Source organism: Plenodomus lingam (assembly GCF_022343315.1).
Source record: "Plenodomus lingam strain CAN1 chromosome Unknown contig_3, whole genome shotgun sequence".
Taxonomy (NCBI): Eukaryota; Fungi; Ascomycota; class Dothideomycetes; order Pleosporales; family Leptosphaeriaceae; genus Plenodomus; species Plenodomus lingam.
The window spans coordinates 224,632-248,040 of record NW_027093944.1 but is presented as its reverse complement, the minus strand read 5'-3'; the positions used below and the strand labels follow the sequence as shown (position 1 = coordinate 248,040).

Genomic DNA, 23,409 nt, shown 5'->3' with positions numbered 1-23,409 from the left:
TATCGAGCCAATCATGTGCTCAAGAAGGCTTGAATGAAGCAAATCTACAAACAGTCCCGCCCGATTTCCTGTCTAAACTGCAAATATAATTGTTCTACATTTTATTCACATGTGGTCTTATTCACAAACGACTGACAAATCCACTCCTGTCAACCTTGACCAAGTACTCCTTCCTGATATCCTCCACTTTTGTCACACCTGCAAGCCCCATACACAATCTGATCTCATCCCCGAGTAGTCTAAGTGCCAACTCGACCCCTTCCTGACCCTTATACGCCAAACCCCACAATACAGGCCGTCCGATCCAGACAAAATCAGCGCCCAACGCAATTGCCTTGAACACATCTGTTCCATGCCTAATACCCCCATCTACATGTACAGGAATCTTCCGGTCGCCTTGCGCTGAGTGCACAGCCTCCACAACTTCAGGCAGCGCATCGATGGTGGCCAGCGCACCGTTGAGTTGGCGACCACCATGATTAGAAACAATGATACCGTCAACACCATGGTGGCAGGCAAGGAGTGCATCTTCAGCTGTCGCGATGCCTTTAACCCAAACTTGCATTTCAGGCTGACATATTATCTTGAGCCAGGCAATGTCACGATCCCAATTCAACGTTGGATTTGGCGCATGAGAGTGGAAAGTGATAGGTCCCTTGGGCGGAGTTCGGTCACTACCCCCGCTGACTTGACTCGCATCTTCCTCTTCCGCCTTCTCGTCATCATTGATATCCTCGGTGCAGTTGAAGTTTGCAGCACTGAGATGCTTTGGTAGTTTGAATTGGTTCCGAATCTCCAGATTGCGTCGGCCAAGGAGCGGCGTGTCGACAGTCAGCATCACAGCTTTATAGCCAGCCTTTTTTGCACGGCGAATTAGAGCCCGAGATTTTGCTCGCTCTTCAAAGAGGTAGAGTTGTAGTGCTCCTGGGTGGTCTGGACCAAGTGCACCACGAACATCTTCCAAACTCGTGGTGCTAAAGCTACTCAGACCCATTACAACACCCATCTCTTTACAAGCTCGTGCTGTTGCTAGCTCACCGTCATCGTGCGCGAGGCATTGCATAGCGGTTGGTGCAACACCCAGTGGAATGTTGTTTCTAAAGTCGAAAATGGATATGCTCGTGTCAATGGAAGAAATGTCGCGGAGAACTCGTGGCCGGATGCGATACTTTTGGTATGCTGTAATGTTTTCCCGTAGTGTGGAACCAGAATCTGCGCCTTCATTATAATAGTCACGCGTTTGCTTGTCCATGCGCTCTGCTGCGAGCGCCTCCAGCTCACTGATGGTCAGACAATTGAAGTCGTGGGCTTTGGAGTTCGCCATTGGTGTGACACTTGGATGAAGTTGTGTTACCTATTAATGTTGATTGTAAACTGGAAACTGATGCGCAGATACAAAGCACAGATTGCTTGTGAATCAAAAAAGAGCAAAAGATGAGTCCGAGAATATGCTGGCTGTATTAGGATTTTGCGCTGCGACAATGTTACCTATTTCCATGTCGGCTATGTGGAAAACGATGACGATATCGACGGGACTGACGCGACACAAAATGGTGGCTTGCCGATCTCGGCTGGTCATACCAGGTATCCACTTGTCTACTCATCATACGAGGTAGGTCTCAAGAATGCACGTCACCAAAACTCATTAGCAAGATACTGTAGATAGTCAAATGATTATGATGTATTATGTTATTACTTGCCTCTAAATTCAAAGACTTTTCGTGATTGACTAGCAGCTTGACTCTCGCTCTCGCTCTGTCTTGTACCAAGATGGGTACTGCTCACTCTGCTTGTCTCCGACTCTCGATAAAGTCAACAAACTCAAAGAAGCTCTTCTTGTACCTACGCTCCTGTGTTGTCCGATTTACAGTTTGAATGCCGAAGTGCTGATCATAATCACCAAACTCCCAGTTGTCCATGAAACTCCACGCAAAAGTGCCGATGAACTCGACGCCATCTTCCCAGATAGCCTTAAGACCTTCATTAAGATAAGACTGGTAGTACCAGCTGCGCGGACTGTCAAACTCCTGGTCGGGCTGAGACTTCAATGCTTCACCAAATACGGGGAAGCCGAGTTCGCTAACTAGCACGGGGGCGCGGAAAGTGTTGTATAAGTAGTTGAGGAAGGTACGGAAGTAAGCTGGTGTCAGGTAGACATATGACTGGCTTCTATAGCCGATGTTCCATCCAGTTGTACTGAGTGTGCCCTGTGTTACACAATATGGTCGTAGCGGGTGCGTAATATTTGCGGCACATTCAGCGATCGTGTTGTTCGGCGGGGGACTAACAACGGTGGCAGTGTAGGGCTGGATCGAGAGAAAATCTGCGGTTCCGTTTATGTATGCCAAATCTTCAGCGGTGAGTGGTACGTAGTCAGAGATCGTCATCTTGAAGGATTCTGGGTAATCTTGCCCAAGGAAAATGGGGTTCGAGAAGGTCGCAATCTGGAAAGAATTGAAGTGGAACGCGGCGTCCACATCTGCAGGATCTTCTGGGTTGCGAGGTACACCAAAATTATCGTTGAAGGTCAACGAGATCTTGCCCGTACCGCCAATTTCTTCACGGTAGAAATGCGCCAGCCGCGCATGCGCTTTGATGACAGCATTGATCGACTTCCCGTTGCGAGAAGCAAGAAGCGGTTCATTGAACGTCCACCAGATGGGTACACGGTCTGCAAAGTGAGTCATGACGATCTTTCCATAGTTCACGAAAGCGTCTTCAAAGGAGACGTTCTTGGAGGAGCGGTGGAATCCACCATCGACGACACCAATGCCCCCTGTTCCGGGCTCAATGGAAGTCTCCGATGTGTTAGAGTAAAATGACATTGGGCTGTCATTGTGGTGGAGTACGATGGCAGGTAACATGCCTTTTTCAAGCACAAAGTTGATCAGGTCGTCGTAATGCGCCAGACCCTGCTTGTTAATCGGGCTACCCGGAATAGCAAACGGCATGATACGCGTCCATGGGATGGAAAATCGGTAGTACTTCACACCCATGGCTGCAATGCGCTCGATGTCTTGCTTATACAGGTAATAGTTCTCGTTGGCAACGAAGTTGCTGGCCCTTCCTGGTGCCAGACTCAATAGGTCAATGTGGGTAGGAGTTCGACCCTCGTCTGCAACAGCTCCCTCAATTTGACATGCTGACGCCGCCACACCCAGTAGAAAATCGGCAGGGAATTTGTAACAGCTCTGAGGACCGAAGACCTCGGGAGGAGGTAATGCTAGCTCACTAGTCGGCACAGGTGTAGACGACACAGTAGTAGAGTAGATGCCTCTCGTGAAGTTCACCCATGGAATGGTTGTCCATAGCGCAGTCCAAGAAGCATTCCCATACGGATTTTGCAAGTCCGTTACAGACGGAGTCACCGAAGGATCCCAGTTGCCCCACTGGGTGGTGGTCAGATTGGGTACCAGACTGCTGAGAGACGCATAACCTGGCGCATATGATGTTGTGGTTGTGGGAGCTGGAACAGATGTGGCGGTGCGAACAGTCTCTGTCTGCGTATAGCTAAAGTCTCGGAAGGTGTAGGAAGGACGTGCAGTTGCATATGAGTTGTTGGCGGCACATTGCGGTAATGAGGACGGTCCATCAACTTCGAGGTAGACCTGCTGGGCGCTTGCTACAGCAGCAGAAATGAAAACTAGTTTGGTCTTCATGATGGTAGGTCGTCAACAGATATCTAGCACCTTTTCACTTGCCTTGAAAGCTTTTTATAAGCCATGGAAATCAATGATCAAGAGCTTATGCCTTTCGGAATGTGGGGATCACGGTCGTCATCCGCAAGAGCGGCACAGATGTATCCTATGAAAACTATCAAAATGTGTGTAGATCAACAGCATTTCTAGCTCCATGTGGCTTGGTGTCGGAGAAAGCATCAATTTGGATGAACCTCGGGAATCGTACTTAGCGCGTTACCTAATTGCGGGGTGCATGCGGCCCTAGCCAGTTATGAACATTGCGCTAGCTGGGCAATGTACATGATCCGAAGGGCAAGAAAGACTTCTCTTTGATCGATCCAACTATGGTACAAAATTGGTCCGACTTTCGGGACAAGACGAAGCGGGAATCATGGTAGGCACTTCTACATGGGTCTTCACCAGGTACCAAGCCGTACTCCCTCGTGAAATCAAGACGGAGGAAGCCCGTCCCGTCACTAGTGCAACAGCCTTATTCAGATACGTGCTCATTCTCCCCACGTTCTCTGTTGTTATTCATGTGCCGCATTGAGCAACAGTGGCTGGGACATACTACAGTGCTTTACGACTCCAGCATTGCGACGGCAAGATATCGTCCCAGTCCAATGCGGGGATAGTTTTTTTTTTTTGGAAGAAACGGGTACCATATCCTGCAACAACTCAACTCAACCCGACTACTTAGAGTCTTCACTTGGGCCCCCGTAAAACCACCAAACGATTAGGCGTTCACCGACATCGTCAAAACTCTGGATCTCTACAGGTTTCTGCGCTAAGAAATCTTAAACATCCTTGAGTAAGTGAATAGCAATCCCAAAAAGGAACGTCACCCTCCATTGGTTTCTGCTAGCTCGAGAAGTCTTTCCAACACGAAACTCTGGTTTACGCGCGGTTTCTGGCTCTTTTTTGCGTGTGGTGATTGAATCCAAAAAAAAACACAGTATAGGATACTTCGTTGCGGCAGTTTTCGGGCCAAGGAAACTCTAAGACGAGTTTCAAGACGACACCGGTATATGGTATCAAAATTCATCCATTCATTGATGATGCACAAGTCAAATAGCCTGTGCGTTATCAACAACTAAGCGATCAGCTTTCCAAGGTCGTCAATAGCACCTTGGTAACGATCTGCTGCCTTGAATTAATCTGTACAAAAACATAATTAGACATCAGTATCGATGCGATTGTGCGGGTATATCAGAGCTTTTGAGGCTATTGCTGAAGCAATGACTGATGCCAATGACTGAGGTAGGACTTTGTCCTGTTGAGGTTTTGGAGACATAGGCTCCTTTCAAGAAAGAGACTACGGAATTGGGTCTTGGAATTGGGCCAGAAGTGACCGTGTTGCAGGATGGCAACAAGCCGGTCTTGTGCCGCAGCCGGGCAATAGCCAAATTCAATCAATGTCACTCTCCAAATCAAATAACTATTCGCTCCCGGATATCATCTCGAATCCCCTGAATATTACTGAGAGTATTTCGATGCTCCGGGAAAAAGTCTAAGCCAAGCTGTCGCTGGACGACTTCGCTGATCACAATTTTTGAATGCAAGCCTGAGCCAGCGTTCTCAGCCCCCGGTATTCTTGCATTTATCAAACAATTCATTGACATCTTTGCTGACATATTGTCAGGTACACAACGGGTTAGATTACTCCTTCGTTGTCGTCGCCTTGTCGTCCACTTTCATGGGGACAGATCGCATAAGTGTGCGGAAAGCATGATCTAGCGTACGATCTGAAAAGCCACGGCCGCACGGGCGGTATCAAGGTAAAATCTATGGATATAGATATTGGGTGAGTAGGATAGCTTATATCCTTGCATATGCTAGTGCTGTAGAATTGCAGGAATTGGGCCTCGATCAGCTACACGATTCTTCCATCGCGTTCGAGGTGGTAGGGCGTGCTTCCTACAACGCACAAGGAACTCCGGCAAGCTCCAGTCAAGAATCTAATGGGATTCAGAGACAATATTGATGGAGAACTAAGCACTGCAGAAGAATCTCCATGGATCAGGTTGGAGGGAAACGAGAGGCCTCATACTCCTACTGCATGCTGTGCCCGACGTCGACAAAACCTCGACAACACAATGCGTTGCGTTGCAACTCTAAAATCTGTTACCGGTACTTCTTATCACATGTGGTGATCTCAGAGTCAAGGCCACTATTATCGAACATGTGTATCGTATCAAATAACAGATTATGCTTGTATTTAATTTGAACCCCCTTTTTCTTTAGGAATGAGTTGTATCAATCCCTAAATAGATTCAGATTAATTGAGTACACACGGGGACTGTTCCCCACCTCCAACCCCTAACCTGCAGCTATCCCCAACATCCCAAAATACTATTTATGCTGTTCAATATGCTGTTGGGGATAAGACATGATTCGGTGCGGGAACCGGAACCGGGAACCGGAACCGGGGATGGGGATCTGGTAGTTGGACTGTACCGGGGATGGGGATCTGGCAGTTGGACTGTGGTTCCACAAAGGCAATATTGAGCCTGTGTGTTGGTAGATGGTGGTGTCGTTCACTTAGAACTCTACCGCGGAGGTCAGCGTCTGAGGCGGCTCACGTGAAACGCTAGACCGCAAGGGAGCTAGAGCCAAGCAAGAACTCCGTCAACCCAGCCATCGTCACTACTCATCTCGACATCACAACGCCTCAATCGCCGCATCTCCGCCGTCTGCCCATCAAAGCAGATATCTCCAGCCCCTCAAAGAAGACCCGCTGATCACATTCACCACCGTCACAATGCCTACAGAACTCTGGTGAGTCTTGAACAGAGCTCCCCTTGCTCGAACCCTAGGTAGCTCCAGCTCCAGCTTGCGTCGACGCGATCAGTTGGAACGGCCTTGGGCTTCAGGACACCGCGGGAGCTTTCCTATTTCCTATCGCTCTATTGAAGGAACTACAGCTAACGTGATCGTTGCAGCCCCGTGTATGCTGTAAGTCTTTGATAGAGAACGACCGACTCACGCCTCGCCTCCTGTTGTGGCCACTCCTGCGCCTAGCTCCTACCTACCTTCATCATCAACACGCGATGCACCACTATCGCGACCCTTGCGGTTGGACTTGACATGCTGACCTTTGTTAGCCCTTCTTCGGTGCGATGGGATGCACGTCCGCCATCGTCTTCGCGTGCTTTGGCGCCGCCTACGGTACTGCCAAGGCCGGTGTTGGTGTCTCAGCTATGGGTGTCCTGCGCCCTGACTTAATCGTCAAGAGTACGTCAACGCTCTCGTTCCGGCTTGCGCAATCGCTTGATTTGCCAGCTCTACGCGCAGCAGCTAACTATCGATGCAGACATTATCCCCGTCGTCATGGCTGGTATTATTGGTATCTACGGTCTTGTCGTGTCTGTCCTCATCTCCAACGGACTGAAGCAGGAGTCTTCCCTGTTCGCAAACTTCATCCAGCTTGGCGCCGGTCTCGCTGTCGGTCTGTCTGGTATGGCCGCTGGTTTCGCCATTGGTATTGTTGGTGATGCAGGTGTACGAGGTACCGCTCAACAGCCCAGGCTGTTCGTTGGAATGATTCTCATTCTCATTTTCGCCGAAGTTTTGGGCATGTAAACTGCTTTACATACATACTCGCAGCACTAACACCGCTCAGGTCTGTACGGTCTCATTGTCGCCCTTCTCATGAACTCCAAGGCCGGCGAGGACACCTGTGTCAGCAAGCTATAAGCAAACCGAGCTCTACGCGATCGCAGCATGGCAATACTTCCTGGATCGAAATTGGTACACGCGCATGATATACTATTACCACATGGCGCTTATGGAGAAGCATGCACAGCATGTCGTATGTTTACCCCATTGTATTTTTCAGACAGACAGATGAATACAGGCGAGAAAGTTGGGGAGCGGGCGAGTTTGAGGAGAAGGTAAATAATGGACTCGGGTTGACGGAGCATCTGGCGATCCATTTGACGGCGTGTATTTTAGGGTCTCATCGATTTTCATTTGCGCTTAGAAACGAAATGCATGTGTTTCATACAAATTCCACACAAGACTCGAATAATGGACTGAATGGCTTGGCATATCGCCTGTGCCACTCAACGTTGTTCCACCGACTTGGGATGGGCTGTCCAACAATAATTGGCGGCTCTTGATGCTTAGTTGGCCAAAGAATATCTAGCAGATTGGGAGATCTGCATCCATTGAAATTAAGTACCAAAAACGAAGCAATACTTTTAGCGTTTATCTAACCTACTAACCAAGCAGGTGGACTTCTCTTGCACTAGTTTTCCTCCCGAGTATATGCACCGTCACATCTCAATCCATCAGCAACTCTCTCACGCTCTCCATACCCTGCGCACCTCAGGCCCCTTGCTACCACCCGCAGCTCCCTCGGCCTTGCCTCCATCCTCATTATTCACACACGCCGCCCCCTCCTCACACTTCCGATACACACTCATCGCTCCCGCCGCACCACAAATCTGGCTTTGACCACCAGTACACTTCATTGTGCACGAACCCATGATGCCCGTTCTGCGGTGCATGGTTCCCGCTCAATCCTGGGCCACAGAAACACTCGTTGCCGTTTTCTAGCGCCGCGTAGGTAAATGATTTGGACGAGGACGAGGCAGTGCAGTGCGTGATGCATGACTCGACTGTCATGTTGGGGTTATATGTCCACGCGTTTGGAGCAGGCAATGCACGATTTGCAACGTCGTCTGTTCCGCAGCCTAGGTACGCCCAGCCCTCTGCGGTCAGATCGATGAAGTTTGTTGTCCAATGACCAAGTGCGACCGTGTCGTCTGAGCACGGTAAATAGGGCGCTGGATCTGGGCCCGGCGTAACGGGTTTGCGACCTGGTAACTTGTCCAACATCCCGGCTGTTTCTTCTCTGACCGTGGTGGGAATTTTACAGGCGTTGCATTGTTCGGGGGTGAACATGGTTACTGCTCTACAGTTTTCCACGGCGCCGGAGTTGTCGGGGCAGGTGTCGATTGCGTTCTGCAGCACGGCCACGTCCCAGCCATTTATAAAGTCGCCATGGAAACCATAGCTAGTCGGGTCACCATTTGCAAAGACAAAAGGGTGGTGCTCGTCGAACCATTCATCCTGGAAGCGTGAAGTGTCGTAGAGGACTTCCTAGAAAAGAGACTGATGAATTGGATGGGGAAGTCTGCGGGACAGGGACCCGAGTTGTAGGTTTCACTGAGAGGATAGCTCATGTGTGATATGTGGTCCGGAGTGTCGAGGTCTTTGACATTCCAGCAGCTTGGGAAGAAGACTTGTGCTCGTAGGCCATTGGGACAGTTGTATGGAGGGAGATTGTTGATTTCTGCGGTGTTTGTGCCGGGGCAGGCGAAGGAGGATTTAGAAGGGTCGCCGGCTAGCATGCGAAAACCTGGGGGGAAACCGGTGAATTTTCCAGAGGCACACTGGCAGGGCGTTGTAGGTAGTATACTGTCATCCCACCATTGGTGTCAGTGGGGTCGCCGACGACGGGGACAGGGGTGAAACTGCCGTTCTTGAGGTGCGCCAATGAGGGTTGGGGGCCAGTAATTTGACTTGTCTTCTTTGATCTCGCATGTTGAGCACTTGGAAGAACGGGCATCTTCATAAGTCATGTTGGCAGAGGAGCCTGAGCCACCGGATATAGTATGGCCATGGGAGGCCACGCCGCCAGGGTTCACGATAGGATCAAGGCGTTCGCGCACGATGCGGCCGGGCCAGGACATGCGAAAGAAAGCATCTGCTCCCACTGTGAGGCCGATAATTGCAAACGCCAGCTTGATATGCATTCTTGATCATTTGCTGCAATGAGTACCGTTAATCTGGCCGTGAAAAAGCTGGTGAAACGATGTTATTACCAGAAATGTAATATAAAAAGCAATAGATATTTGTTTGTCAGAAAAGAAATATCTGCCTTAGAAAGACTCTTCATCTGTAAATGGAAATTTTGCAAACGCCGCCTGCAGAAACGCACATGTGAATGGAAAGCCCTAGGTGAAGGCCGGGCTTGTGTGACAAACGGCTAATGACGTTGAGGGAGGGCCAAATGACAATATGACATGGGTGTTGGAGGAGGCAGAGCACATCGCTGCAAACACCTGCGTAGCGCCCCAGCTAATGAGCACCTTAGCTTCTACCAACGCTCAACTCTCTGGGGATTTGTTTGAGGATGGCAATGCTATGCCAATGGAAAGAAGAGCGCGCTTGGAGACGATGTTGTGTTTTCCAGCGTCAATGCCAGCCAAATGAGAAGAAGAATCCAATATCATATGTCATGTGAGGACTTCAAGTCACTGTCATCGAAGCAATTCGTGGTTTCTGTCCTTTTCGCAGACTTTGAGCACTGCGCGTTGCGCTTGTGTAGCACACCTGATTGTAGAGTGCCGGTTCCAGTAGGCGCCTCCGCGCATTTGTGCCACCAAGCGAAACTCGGAAATGTTTAACACCTGATTGACAGACGGCGTTTTTACAATCGGAACCGTTGCTGTCGATGGATTTGTCAAGATTCAGGGCGACGTTCTTGCCAAAGCCTAAGTACCTGGTTATAATCAAGCAATTACGCCAATTGAATACCGCAAGAACAATTCTTACTATTCGTATCGCTTGGGCCCCTAAATTAAACTACTACCCATTTTCACTACCGTTTATGCATGCCGGCTGACTACAGTGCACTACAACTTCTATTGAGCAGATATGATCAACACCTTGCGGACACCCATATATCACCCTAGTAGATTTCCTGCCACATTTTCAACCTTTGTTACGCATTTCACCGTCAAATATCTGGAGCTAATGTAGGGCTAAACTATGTAGCCTGGATGACATGTAGCTAATTACTTTCAAGTCAATATCTTAGAGGACGATATAGTCAGCTATCAAGGTCAAGATAAGTTCTCGAGTGAAGAAGAATAGCCCACCTGCAATTGTATCAATTTTGGCCTGCAGTCACTGGTTCAAGCTGCGGAAGCGCCACAGGTCCTGATGTAAAATGTGCGAAAATCGCGAATCTTTTAAAAGGACATCTTAACAAAGCGCTTCTTCTCTTAAAAATGGGAGACAAACGCAAGGTCATTGCCCATCGACCCAAGCGGAATGCTAGTATTCTATACTATACCACTGTTTCTGAAACCGGGATACTGGATTATGCATGTTGCGCAAATGCAGTGAAAGTGACATTGCTGGATTCTGGACCAGATCAAGAGACAACCGCAAATTCCTGTTCATGAGGCTTTCGGATTTATCACCAAGGAAGAAGACAATGCTGTCAGCCCGGAACACATGGTTATAGAGAAATGTTGTGAAATCGAACCAGGCCGTCTCTAAGAGCTTATATCCGTCAAAATATCGGTAGAAGGTCTTGGGGCAAGTTCTGATAATCTTTGTGCAATTATGGCTCGCTGGACTACACAGATAATATATTACACACAAAAATCCGGATATCGCACTTCATAAGATGATGAGAGAAAAGATGTGTCGTACCACGGGACCCTTGTATCTGTAAGGGGATATTTTCTTCAAAGCACAGGTATTTGGACGAGGAGGCCAAAACGCCTGGAGAAGGAGCACAATTCGAAGCTTCCTTGAGTCTGCCAAGATCTCCTTCGACAATAACTACCACGAATCCCAATATACCATATAAGCCATCTCAGGGCCTATCCTGGCTCTTTAACCCGCACTAGCCGCTTGAATCGCTTAAGGGATCAGTTTCTGGTGCAAATTTACCGGCTGCTTTCCACCCTTGTAGTTGAATACGCCAGCCTGGGAGTTCGTTCCATTCGCCCTCTTCTCCACAATACGACTTGAGAGCACGATCGAGACCGTCCAGCCTGTCCACATTCTTCCTTAGCGCCTGATAGAAAGTCCTGACATGCTTTCCATTTGCTACATCGAAATAGTGATCATTAAATTTTACAGCCTGAGGATACATCGATATCGTGTGCCGTCCGACTTTTTCGGTAATTATGCGAAAGTCCAATGCTGATTCAGTTCTGATCGTTCTTGGCGACAGTATGACTGCTTCCTTTTGAGGCAATTTAGTCTGTGAAGGATTCAAACTGACTTTAACTGTCCTTGGATCCAAATGCGGTCCGGGCTGTGATTTGCTGTTTGTTCGTATCCCAGACTGGCTCGTCATAGTTCTTGGAATATTAGCAGCTTTCCTGGAACTTGCTGGAGATGGGCGAGCGTTTGAATCTGTATCATAAGACGTCGTGCGGGATGCCACTGATGGCGTTGCACTTCTAGTGCGTTTTCTCGATTTCGAAGCAGGGATGATGTTCCTGGCACACTTCTCTACGGATTCTGTGAAGGCAAGGAGCAGTTCTGTTTGCGAATTCGACTGATTCCTAAGACTCTTCTGTTCAGCCATGGCTAATTTGCGTCTTGCAGATTTCATTATCCTATCCGTGGCGTCGTACACTGTTGTCTTGTCGTACCTAGAAGCTTGAGCGTTTGTGACAAGTAATAAAGGGTTCATGTATCATACAAGTCCTGTATGACAGATTCAAGCTTGTCCTCTAATCGCATATCGAACTTGGTTTTATACTGTTGACGTAGTGCACTAACACGTAGAGCCCTGATTAGGACTTCCTTTAGCTGAATCAGCTTTTGAATTTCGACAATGGTGAAATATCCGTTCATGTATATTCTCGCAACACTGAGCGATGCACGTAGTCTCTCCACAGCACCCTTTTTGAAGAACCAGTCGAGATGTGCCCTGAACACTAAGGCGAAAGACTGATCTCGGTTCCCGTCTAGGGTGAGTGCCTTGTCACTCAAGTCTATGAGTTCCCAAGACGCATGGATTGCAGCTACGAGTCTCGCTACGCTTAACTACACATATGATCTGACAACCCTAATCAGGTTCTTTGCAGAGCCATATTATGTCTATTTGCTATCTCCAATCAAACTTAACATAGCCCCCTTGTGATATTTACAGCATCAAATCACATCCGCAACAGATTTCATCCGCGGAGAGCGTAGCGGTCAGAATGCGCCACCACAGCCGGAAAACCATACAGCAAGGCAGACTGGAGAGCTGGACTTTTTCATTGGATTTACAGCGAGTTTCTACTGACGCAGCTTCACCGCACTATGGTTGTTTTTCACAGTGTATGCACGGGCCACGTCACCGAGAGACCCCACCTCTGCACTACATCACCATCGGGAGGCCTCTAGATAAGAAATTCGTAAGCCTATCTTTTAGGAAACTACAGTCTTCATCCCTTGTGCGTACACTTCGTTCAGCGCGTGAAGCTGCGGCTTTGCGCTTCCCGTTGACAGTTCGTCCTCAGTATGACGGACAAACTCATACGTTCTCGCCATGCATAAGACTCGTTTGTGAAAGTATGTCATTGACGTACTACAGTCTGTAATTACTATTGCGTAGAGTAGCGGGAGGCAACAGTACATCAATATGATCAGTCAAACAGCTATGTCGAGCCCCAAACCCACGCCAACTATGAATGGCCTGGCTGGTCTGTCTTAGAAGACTGGTTCTCAGACTGTTTGATTGAAAAGAGCAACTTTGGGCTTGAACCCGTTGATGTATCACGTTAGCGGTTGATTTCCTCTGACTGCGTTAAGTAGTTCACCATCTTCTTCTGTCTCTTCATACTTCTAGTGTTTTGTACATGCATCAGGTAATTACGGCGGAAGATCTACAGCAGAGTCATCAAGGAGCTCGACGTCAAAGACGAAGACACAAAGGCCGCTTTCCTATACACTAGAGTCGAATATTCATGAGGCATCTAGCAGTGGAAAACAGTAATCAACAAGATCCCCAACCTCTTCGCTCCAAATGACCCAATTCTCGAGGTTGAGATACGCATCTGGCACAATTAGGGGCTGAAGTAAAGTCACTCGCCAGCAAAACAAGACAACAACACGGAACCTACAGTACAGTACAGGATCGGACACAACAATAGGTGAAAAAAAGTAGTCTTTGTGCCAATAGATTGGAATCGCAGAACACGCAAAACAAAAACTTCAAGTCGAAAGAATAAAAAACTCAAACTCTAGCCGTAAATCCAGTGTCCACGACATGAAATCGAACAAAACACCCCCAACTCCCCCCTCCACTTACGAAAAAATAAATCAGCAACAGCGCTCCATCCCCCCACCCCTACCAGATACACTTGAACACACAATCCGTATCATACGTCTACACAAACGTCAGCAACCCAAACAACCCAAACTTGACAAAAAAGCAGGGGAAAAGAAGGAGAACAAATTCAACTTACCCTCCACCCCAAACTCCCCTCCTCATCACACCGCAACGGTCCAGCCGTCCACTCCCCCCTCTCACAAAACTGCGGATCCTTGTCACTCCAACTGGGTCCATGATAACTATACCACATATGATCCCCAAACCACGTGCTCTCAAAGCGGGCATCGTGCTTCTTCCAAAGCCGGGGTCCAACCTGGCGGAGCCCAGGGACGTAGGGCACATTCGGGGTATTGAACGTCGGGCGGCCGTCAAAGTAGGCGAAGACGCCGGCTTTGTCGATGGGGCGGGTGAGGGTGGCGTAGGTTTCTAGGTTGCCGGCATGGCATTCTTGACGGATTGTGGTGTGGAAGGTGCAGCCGATGTTTTGGTCGTAGTAGGTGGACATTGGGGTGAGGTTTTCCGGGAGCGGGGGACGGCGGGGGAGGAGGGTTGTGTTGGAGGAGGGGGAGAGGGAGTGGGCGGGGGGTGGGAGGATGGGGGTTGCGAGGATGGTGGGGAGGAGGGGAAGGAGGGGGAGGAGGTAGATTGGTTGCATGGTTGGTTGGTGGTCTGGGTTTTCCAGTGATTGATATTCGTGCTTTTCTTTTCTGAAATGACAGACTAAGTTGCTAGTAATGCTATACAAACGAGCGTAAACGATAATCAAAACAAATTCATCAGAACAGTGAGAAGTTTATAAAGACACCCCCAAGGAATAAATACCCGCTATACACCATATATACACCACAAAGCCGCCTAATACTTTAGCAACGAAGCCCACCCCCCTTAGAGGATAACAACCATGGTACAAAGCACACACTTTCAGATCCCACATTACTATTATACTCACACTTGCCACCGGCGCGTATGCCTCAAAGCCATTGTGCACGCTTCGATCCCCTGCGGTTTTGACGGTGAATCACGTGACCTACACCACCCAACCACATCACCCCAAAACAACACACCACCACCCCAACCCACAAACCAACAAGCCCCTAAATATCCCTGAAAATACTCCTTGACTTTGCTCAAGCCCACAAGAACAATCACCACACTATGCCGGGCTCCTACGACAAAGACCCGCGAGTACAATACTAAGCGCTCCTTGACCAGTCTCAGGTGTAGTTCGCGGCTGCGCCATCCCGGTGGAAGAAAAGTCTTACTATTGTTCATTGTGTGCACGTGATGCGGAGATTATGCTGGGTAGTGAGGACGCTTGTGTTTGGGAGGTGTTGGGCGGGGAGGGGGTGTAGTGCTAGAAGGGACTCCACACCCCAACACCAGCCAGCAAAATCCGCACAATCTAAAAGCTTACCGTACAGCACCTTCTTAATCCTTTTGTGAGATTTGTAAAGCGAGGTTGTTTTGGAGGTGGGTTAAGGGTGGGATATGGAATATGAGATATACAAAAATACTGGTATGGGGTTCAATATTTAACTTTTTTACATTTTATTTTTGCTGTCTACTTCTTGTAGAATGTCTTCTCTCTTTTGGTATGCTTGAGTTTTGGAATTGATACTTGGGTTAAGATAGATATGAGTGTATTCTAGTTCAAGAGACTTGAATGTACGCGAGTTTGATTTGCACTGCACTGCAATAACCCAACCTACTCAACTAACCCAGCTTCTACCTTCTCCACCCCCTCCCCCAAAAACTCCCCTATATCCCCCCCGGAAACAACAACCCATTCTCCCTCCTCACCCGCTCCAAAACCGCCACCACCTCACGACTCACCCGCCCCAAGCGCTCCACCTCCCGCTCATCCCGCTCTCCCAACACCCGCGCAAACTCCTCCGCCTCATGCCTCAAGCTCAGCCGCTCGCGCTCCTGAACCCCCTCCAGCACCTGGACCTGCTTACTCTTTGCATCCCAGTACGTCACCGTCTCGATATCGGCAACACTGGGCATGGACAGGGTACCGCGTTGACCGTAGATTTCGCTCGGGGCGGCGGAATTGAAGATTTTGCTGTGCATGAGGTGCACGGCAAAGGTTGGGTAGGTGAGGAGAAGGGTGCCGGCGCCGTCGGCGCCCGTGGCGATTTTGATGGGTGAGTAGGATGACTGGGTGGGGGCGCCGAAGAGGTCGATTGCGGCGGCGAGGGGGTAGACGCCGAGGTCGACGAGGGCGCCGCCGCCCATGGCTAGGTTGAAGATGTTTGGTGTTTCGCCTGCGAGGACTTTTTCGTAGCGGGATGAGTACTGGGCGAAGGTGAAGGAGGCGCCGTAGAGGGGGCCTAGGGTTGGGATGTGTTGTTTGAGCAGTTTGAAGTTTGGTTCTTGGAGGTGGCGGAAGGCTTCGAGGAGGATGACGTTGTTGGCTTTGCTGGTTTGGAAGAGGTCGTCGAGTTCGGCGACGGTCGAGCACGCTGGTTTCTCAAGAATGACGTTTTTTCCCGCGGCCAGGATGAGCTTGGCGTGGGTGTAGTGCAGGATGTTGGGGCTGGCAATGTAGACGGTGGTGATGGTGGGGTCGGCAGCGAGGGCCTCGAGGTCGGTGTAGGTGGTGATGGTTTGGCCCTCATATTGGCTCGCGAATTCCTCGGCCGTCTCGGTTTTGCGCGAGTAGACGGCGGCGAGATTCCATTTTCCAGTTGCGTGGGCGCCTGCGACGAAGGAGTGTGTGATCCAGTTGGTACCAATGATGCCAAAGTTGATCATTTTGGTGGTTTCTTGGGGCGATGTGAGGTGTAGGTAGAGAAGGTATTACGGGCATTGGGTGCTGTGAACTCGAACAACACCCTCTTTATACACTCCACCCAGTAGATCAGTCAGCAACCACTTGTTCCGTTGAGCCGCCTTCTCTGCGGTTGCTTCGACCCCACTAACGTATCCTGGCGTGAAGCTTGAAGGAGAAAGTCTCGAATCTCGATGATGTGTGCGGATCACAGCCAGACGGGTGCTGATTGGCCAACGGTTGCGATTACCCAAAGCAGCGACTACCATCTCGACAACGGGACATGCGCAGCGTCAAACGCCACCACACGGCTTCACAAGAACTCGCCAGTGGGAAAATATGAATTGATTGCTAGCCTAGGATTCCACAGTCGTGGTTGCTACCACCAGTTTCCATCGCATGCAGTGCAGAATCAAGAGCTCCTTTCGAACAAGGAGGGTATCATGTTGGAGTGTGACGTGGGGCTCGACTCCATCGTAGAATGCATCATTCACCAAATGGGACGGAAAACCAAAAAAAAAAAATCAAGTTCCGCAACGCCGTATCCGACCCATTTGTGTCGCAGTATGCTCGCTCCCAAACCGGGAAAAATCGTATTCTCAAAGACAGTATGAAGGTCATGCTCACCTGGCTGGCAAAAGATGCAGGATAAAAGCCTAGCCGGATGATAAAACAATCAAGACAAAAACTCCACGACTCCACGTATGCTGCTATTTGACCTCATCCGTCGAGTCGGTAATGGCTTGCCACCATGCTGACACATGCTCGGGCTCAGTCCTCCCAGATCGTCTCGAGATCCAAGTCTTGGCGCCTTTCGGCTCCGCATACACTCCATCTCTTTCTGGCATCACGCTTACCGAAGCCAAAGCCAAAGCCAAGGCTACGGCCACGGCCATCGGGCTGGTCCAAGCTAGACCGCCTCTGCTCCTCACCCTCCTCACGGTCCGCTGCGGCCTTGAGTCGGGCAATGCGGTCAGCCTCAATCGCCTCCTCTTCTGCATCCGGACTGTCTTCAATGGTCTCGAGAGAAGAGATGGATGGACTGCGAGAGCGCATCGAGGTTGGGGTCGAGGGCACAGACGACGAGGCAAGCGATGGCGGGTACTGCTCATTGAACTTGGAAGCGGCAAGAAGCGGTGAAGAGGTGGTCGAGGTCGGCGTGCTGGTGCTCGAAGGGTTGGACGAGAGACCGGGCAAAGAGACGGAGACGTGGTACAGTGGCGATGCTGGCCGTCTTCGCCTAGAGAGCGAGCCGGTGCTGCTGTACAAGCTCGACACGCCCGAAGCGGCACGCGGTGTGAGGTCCAGCTCTGCGTCCTCTGATATATCGCAGACGCTGGGTGCGCCCTCAAAGGAGCCTATCGAGGCCGGGCGCAGTCCAGAGCCATAGCGCTCGTGTGGGCTTGCTGGCATCGCGCGCGCGTCGGCATCGCGGGGGCTTCGTGTTCGCTTGGGCGAGCGCAGAGGCGAGACCGGGCGGGCAAGCGGTGTCAGGGTAGGTGAGAGCATGAGGTTCCCGATGGGCTGCATAACCGTCGGGAGAGAGTGGGCGCGCGTCATGGGAGGTGCCCTGGGCAGGGCCGAGGTGCTCTGGGTACGCAGGTGAGATCGCGCATAGGGAGATCGGTTGCGAGGAAGCTGGGCGTGGGCGGGCGTCATGGTGTCGGGGGAAGGAGCTGTCTGAGAGCGTGGTGTGGAGGGTCGGCGCGAGGTGCTGCTGTCGTCGGACGCGTTACTGAGCTGCCGTGACAGGGTGTGGTTGCCTTGGCCCAGGTCCACCGTGTCCTCTAGCCGGCAGCTCGCTCGAGAGGCTGGCGGTTTTGGGCTGTTGTTCATGGGGGAGGAGGGAGGAAGGGAAGAGTTCTGTTGCAGCGAAGGTGTAGTGGAGTCGTGACCAGGCGTCTGGCTTGGAGTCGAAGTCGAAGTTGGGGTTGGGGTTGGAGTTGAAGTTGAAATCGTCGTCGTCGTCGTGCTTGTCATGGTGGTTGGGGTCGCCGTCGTAGGGGTCGTGGTGGTCGTCGTAGTCGCCGGGCGGTCGCGGTCATTTGCGGTGGACATGGCTTCAAGGCGGTGGAGCAGATGCTGGGGGTGCAGATCTTCGCTCGCTCCCAAGGGCGAGGAAGACGAATGGGCGGCAGTCATGGGGGTGGCGGTGAGCGGGTTGTATAGATATATACATACATACCTACTCTAGTGCCTATGTAGAGTCGGTAGGTAGGTACCGGTAGGTAGGGGAGGGGAGGGGAGAGGTCTGCCCTCCGTCCTCACCGTGCCAGGGCCAGGGCCAGGGCCAGGGCCAGGGCCAGGGCCAGTGCGTGCCTCGGTGGAGCTGGGGCGGGAGGCTAGCAGTGGAGGTGGGAGAGAGAGCAGGGGGAGGAGAGGGAAGAGGGAGTCGGGGCGTGGGTTGGGATTGGAAGGTATCGTCGGTGGACCGTGGACCGTGTCGCGCCAACTGCTGAGCGCAGGATGGACCTTGCCGCGTTTCAGCCGGTGGATAGCGAGCGAGGGAGGGAGAAGACCGACTTTTGGACTCTGGGCGACTTGGGGGGTTAGGTACGAGTCTGGGACAGCGATTTGTTTGACCGGTGCATGCACGCACGTCTGCACTGTCGCAAAAGGGTGGGCAGCGTCGCAGCGACAAGACGGGAGGGTGTGAGGCCGAAGAGAAGAGGGGGGGATGGGTGATGCTAGCTAGGTACGCGAGCCGAGTCGGAGTGGTGAAAGGAGAAGTAGTGTGTGTGTGTGTGTGTGTGTGTGTGTGTGTGTGTGCCTATAGTAGGTAGGACCCAGGTTGGTATGAGGTTACACAGGCACCTGCCCGTACACAGTGCAGTATAGCTAAGGTGTCTACATAGCATAAGACCGACTTTTTACTTTCTTCCATGGCTGCCACTTTGAGAGAGTTTCTTGGGGTCTTGGAAGGCAGGCCGGCTGCTCCTGCTTGCTGCAAGTCACTTGCGCCTGCCGCCGACCGACACATCCCCTGCCTAACCTAGTAATTACATCTGGGGGCGGCCAATTTGGCAGGCACGAACGAGGCGACAACTTTAATCCCAAGCCCTAAGCCCTACCTACTTTCTTTGTTACTGGTTACTGGTTACTGGTTACTGGTTACTGGTTACTGGTTACTGGTTACTGGTTACTGGTTACTGGTTACACACACATTGCACACTTGCATAACATAATCAACTTAGGGTATGCCTCCCCTAACAAAGGCCCTGAAACCACGCAAACAGCCCAGCCAACAATGCGCAACCTCCTACGCCCTTGCCACCTGGAGTAGTTACCTAGATTAGAGACACCGCCATCATGCTCTCGCCTTCATCTATTTCAATCTTCATAAACAGACGTGACATCAAAGGGCCATCCCAACTGCCCGATATTCATGTAGGTACATACCCAGCCACCTGCAAATGAATCCCAATTCACTACACCCATGATCCCTGAAGACCCGCGCCCGACACCGCCGCCGCCGCCGCCGCCGTCGTCGTGGGCCGAGCAGAAGCTAACAAAAAGACCCTGAATTTGGGGCCTGCATGCAGTACGTACTGGCGGTGCACAGAAGACTCGCCATGTGCTTGATTGTATACTACATCCTAGATTCTACTACTGTGTACAAGTACTTGGCCATACCACAACTCCTCTCCCCTCCTCTCCCCTCCTCTCCCCTCCCCTTCCCTCCCCTTCCCTCCCCTTCTCTCACGTCTCCACCACCACCACCAACCACAAACACAAACACCAAACCAACAGCCATTCTCCACCCAAGCCTCGGCATCCACGACCCCGAATTTCCCTCTTTCCTGCTTCCTGCCCGTCTGTCCCCGCCCAATCACGGCCTACCTTCCCGTCTCCCTTTTCCTCCTACCGCGTCCTTCTCCACTCCCATATTGGGTCTAATCTTTGCTATTTTGGGCTTGGGTCAATGGCTGTTTTGGGCTTGGGCTATTCTTGGGCCCATCTAACTATACTAGCGCGTCTTTTATGCCCCCCTACTTACTGTAATCTGCTACCGGTAGTGGACGGGTTGGGCTGTACACAGTCTATGTAAGTTGTACTAGGTGTTGCAATATAATATAGCTGTGGTGAGAATGATGCATGTGCAATACTATCCTGCAACATAGCCATAGTCTTGAAGCAGAGGGCTGGACGCTGCTGTACTCATCTCAACTAGGTAGATATAATTCATGGGTAATGCCAGGCTGACTGACTGTCCAGTCCCTACGATATGTCGACAATACTGATACCATTCCATCACACCAGCTTGCATTGCTCCATCATCTAACCTACCGTCAACAACAGTATATCCACTCCCTGTCCAGCCCTACTTCTAACCTACTCCCACCACCCATCATCAGAAAAATAATCCCAAATTTCCTCATCTGTCCACGCCTCCTCTCCATCACCGCACTCAATCCAACCCCCTAAACTGCTGCCAATTCCTCTCCAGAGGCACCACCACCCCTTGATGTACTGCCCGCACAAACTCCTCGCTATCCAAACTCGACTCCGCGCTATCAAAGTCACACCGCGCGCACCGCCTCACAACCTCGCGATACCGAGTTCCCCCTTGGGACACCAATTGCTCGTTAATTGGTCTCCACAGTGCACCAAACCACCCCGGGCGTGGCCTCACAGCCCACAAGATCCTGTGGCAATTGCAGTTCCTCAATCGTCTTCCCGTACAAGAGCTCGATAAGCACGACGCCAAGCGCAAAAAGGACTGGATTGCGTATCATCCTTGACCGTTGCTGTGGCTGCGAATCGACTCCAGAGGAAGAGGCCGTCATCCCACAGTATACAAATGGGTGTTCGTACACGCTCGTAATCGGAGCACCTGCTCGATGGGCAAAATAAAGTCCTTGTCGCTCCAGTCTTCATCTAGCCACGGTGTCTGGTAAAGCTGCAGTGTGCTCGAGGCCAAAGCTACAGCAATCCTGTGCCTGTCGCCCAAGGTCAATCCGTGCCCTATATTGGCTTGATGCGTGAGTATCGGATGTAGAGAGTATTTGGTCCATGGCTGCTGTGGACATGGTGACTGGCACGGATGTATGCTGTATCTTCGCTTGGATCCATCCTCCACATAGCCGAGACAGGGTTCCTGCTGTACCGGTAGTTGCGGTACGGAGGCAAGAGCTTTGCATAGATCGGAAATCTGTTTCCATGTAGCATCAGGTGACAAAGGACAATGTGAGGGAACAGGAGGTCCTGCTCTGCGTTGGCTACTGCCTTGGCTACTGCCTTGGTGATTCACGCCGCTGAATCTTGCCCGTGGTTTACCGGTAGGCTTTGATGCGGAGATGGGAGGATGTACGGTACTGTTGGCATGGGACAACCCTGAGCGTAAGCTATCAAAAAAGACTCCGCGCGTGTTGTCGAATGAGGCTGAACTGTGGGCAAAAATGAGCGCTATTCTTGGCCCTGAATGGCTCAAAGGTTATCGATCGTTGAGTGAGGCGCGAGAGTGCTGCATTGTAGTTCTGCAGCTGCGCAATCTGCTCGTCATATTCCGCCTTGCCGATGCTGAATTTCCATCTTTTGTATTCTGATCGGAACAAGCTGGGATTGGTAGATCGTAGCTAGAGATGTGCCATCAGTGGAAGTGTTGGTCTTGCATGGCATGGAAAGTGGTCTTGCCTGGAACGTGGCTTGTTGCATGAATGGGAAAGAGCACACGCGTGGCATCGGCAGCCTCAACGTACCTTCCCTTGGTACATTCCAAGTTTTTCCATCATCACGCTAAGAGATTCACCTATTCCTCTGACATTCTTCAGATAGACTTCATACGCACGACTCAGCCTCACCTTTAACCTCTGCTCTATTTCTGGTGCTTGCTCGAGGCGGTCTACAGCGCGCGGTGCACGGTCAGTCTACTACGCTTGCAACATCTACCACTACGGTACAAAACCGGTTTACAGTAGCCATATTTATCTAAAGTAGACTAAGAAGTAGTTTAGGTAGAAGAAGTAAACCTAAATAGGGTTTACTATACCATGTATTCCACTTTTACTTCTACTTCTATTAATCTACTAGTATTACGTAGTAATAACTAGTTTCCTACTAACTATCTAAGTATTTTACCCCTCCTTTCTTTAATCTTCTTTACCACCTCTACCACCTCTACCACCACCTCTATCACCACCTCTATTATCACCACCTCTATTATTACCACCTCCTATTAGTCAAAATATCATGACTTATTATTATGTCATATGTGCGTATAGCGTGAAGCTAAGTTTCTCTACCCCTTTTAGTCTTAGTTAGGTTCTACCCCTTTTAGTCTTAGTTAGGTTCTACCCCTTTTAGTCTTAGTTAGGTATTATCGCGTATAATAGAAATAAAACTACTTTTTATACTTAATTTAAACCCCTACTATAAAAGTAAACCACTACTTTAATAAAAGTAAACCACCACTTTAAACCTATTTACGGGTATACACGAGGTCAGTTTACACCTATATAGTAAACCCCTAGCGTACCATTCTACAGTAAACAATTTTTTACCGTAGTGTACGATGAGAGAATGTATTCAGGTAAGCATGCCATCTGTTCGGCCCTGACGATGCCAGAAAGTTGGAGCTCCACAGTATTGAGAAATATTGTTCTTTCGGTTTCAATCAGGGCAATCATAGAACCCAGGCATGCCTGGTACCGATAGAATCGTCTTGCGGTTGTGACGCCTTCAGCATAGCACTGGAGAGCTGCGACGACGAGTGGCAGCGCGCCCAACACCACTCCAGCAACTTCAAGGCCAGATATGATCCGATAACTTTCCTCGTGAGCTTTTTCGTCGGGTGATTTTTGATGAGAAGGGGGCGGGAGGACGGAGAATGTGGGGTGTAAATTGCATGCTCGATTGGACAGAAGGCTGACGATTAG

The 23,409-nt window shown here is 50.4% G+C and overlaps 10 protein-coding genes across 10 annotated transcripts; 1 reads left to right on the top strand and 9 right to left on the bottom strand.

The window, feature by feature from the left end:
- Positions 1-121: 121 nt before the first annotated feature.
- Positions 122-1,324, bottom strand: IAQ61_007497 (uncharacterized protein; the record flags this gene model as incomplete). The annotated part of the gene is made up of 1 exon (XM_003842320.2): positions 122-1,324. The coding sequence occupies one exon, from the start codon at positions 1,322-1,324 to the stop codon at positions 122-124; it is 1,203 nt and encodes a 400-aa protein (XP_003842368.1).
- A 457-nt stretch (positions 1,325-1,781) lies between these two features.
- On the bottom strand, positions 1,782-3,659 carry IAQ61_007496 (uncharacterized protein; the record flags this gene model as incomplete). Its single annotated transcript, XM_003842321.2, has 1 exon — positions 1,782-3,659. One exon carries the CDS (start codon positions 3,657-3,659, stop codon positions 1,782-1,784), a length of 1,878 nt encoding a protein of 625 aa, XP_003842369.2.
- A 2,673-nt stretch (positions 3,660-6,332) lies between these two features.
- VMA3 (H(+)-transporting V0 sector ATPase subunit c) lies at positions 6,333-7,376 on the top strand (the record flags this gene model as incomplete). Its single annotated transcript, XM_003842322.2, has 5 exons — positions 6,333-6,458; positions 6,623-6,635; positions 6,785-6,914; positions 6,994-7,254; positions 7,303-7,376. The coding sequence occupies exons 1-5, from the start codon at positions 6,442-6,444 to the stop codon at positions 7,374-7,376; spliced, it is 495 nt and encodes a 164-aa protein (XP_003842370.1). The 5' UTR covers positions 6,333-6,441.
- Positions 7,377-8,084: 708 nt separating this feature from the next.
- On the bottom strand, positions 8,085-9,442 carry IAQ61_007494 (uncharacterized protein; the record flags this gene model as incomplete). Its single annotated transcript, XM_003842323.2, has 3 exons — positions 8,085-8,782; positions 8,836-9,104; positions 9,162-9,442. The coding sequence occupies 3 exons, from the start codon at positions 9,440-9,442 to the stop codon at positions 8,085-8,087; spliced, it is 1,248 nt and encodes a 415-aa protein (XP_003842371.2).
- Positions 9,443-10,748: 1,306 nt separating this feature from the next.
- On the bottom strand, positions 10,749-12,485 carry IAQ61_007493 (uncharacterized protein; the record flags this gene model as incomplete). The annotated part of the gene is made up of 4 exons (XM_003842326.2): positions 10,749-11,050; positions 11,133-11,264; positions 11,376-12,088; positions 12,139-12,485. Coding segments are annotated over 4 exons (1,494 nt in total), but the record flags the coding sequence as incomplete, so codon positions are not given.
- Positions 12,486-13,776: 1,291 nt separating this feature from the next.
- Positions 13,777-14,430, bottom strand: IAQ61_007492 (uncharacterized protein; the record flags this gene model as incomplete). Its single annotated transcript, XM_003842327.2, has 2 exons — positions 13,895-14,430; positions 13,777-13,815 (listed from the first exon to the last, which is right to left on the bottom strand). The coding sequence occupies exons 1-2, from the start codon at positions 14,414-14,416 to the stop codon at positions 13,777-13,779; spliced, it is 561 nt and encodes a 186-aa protein (XP_003842375.2). The 5' UTR covers positions 14,417-14,430.
- A 1,089-nt stretch (positions 14,431-15,519) lies between these two features.
- On the bottom strand, positions 15,520-16,518 carry IAQ61_007491 (uncharacterized protein; the record flags this gene model as incomplete). The annotated part of the gene is made up of 1 exon (XM_003842328.1): positions 15,520-16,518. The coding sequence occupies one exon, from the start codon at positions 16,516-16,518 to the stop codon at positions 15,520-15,522; it is 999 nt and encodes a 332-aa protein (XP_003842376.1).
- Positions 16,519-17,305: 787 nt separating this feature from the next.
- IAQ61_007490 (uncharacterized protein) lies at positions 17,306-18,676 on the bottom strand (the record flags this gene model as incomplete). The annotated part of the gene is made up of 1 exon (XM_066097605.1): positions 17,306-18,676. The coding sequence occupies one exon, from the start codon at positions 18,674-18,676 to the stop codon at positions 17,306-17,308; it is 1,371 nt and encodes a 456-aa protein (XP_065952102.1).
- Positions 18,677-18,724: 48 nt separating this feature from the next.
- Positions 18,725-20,065, bottom strand: IAQ61_007489 (uncharacterized protein; the record flags this gene model as incomplete). Its single annotated transcript, XM_066097604.1, has 3 exons — positions 18,725-19,135; positions 19,386-19,517; positions 19,934-20,065. Coding segments are annotated over 3 exons (675 nt in total), but the record flags the coding sequence as incomplete, so codon positions are not given.
- An 877-nt stretch (positions 20,066-20,942) lies between these two features.
- Positions 20,943-23,397, bottom strand: IAQ61_007488 (uncharacterized protein; the record flags this gene model as incomplete). The annotated part of the gene is made up of 4 exons (XM_066097603.1): positions 20,943-21,254; positions 21,327-21,921; positions 22,247-22,344; positions 23,116-23,397. Coding segments are annotated over 4 exons (1,287 nt in total), but the record flags the coding sequence as incomplete, so codon positions are not given.
- Between the last annotated feature and the right edge of the window lie 12 nt (positions 23,398-23,409).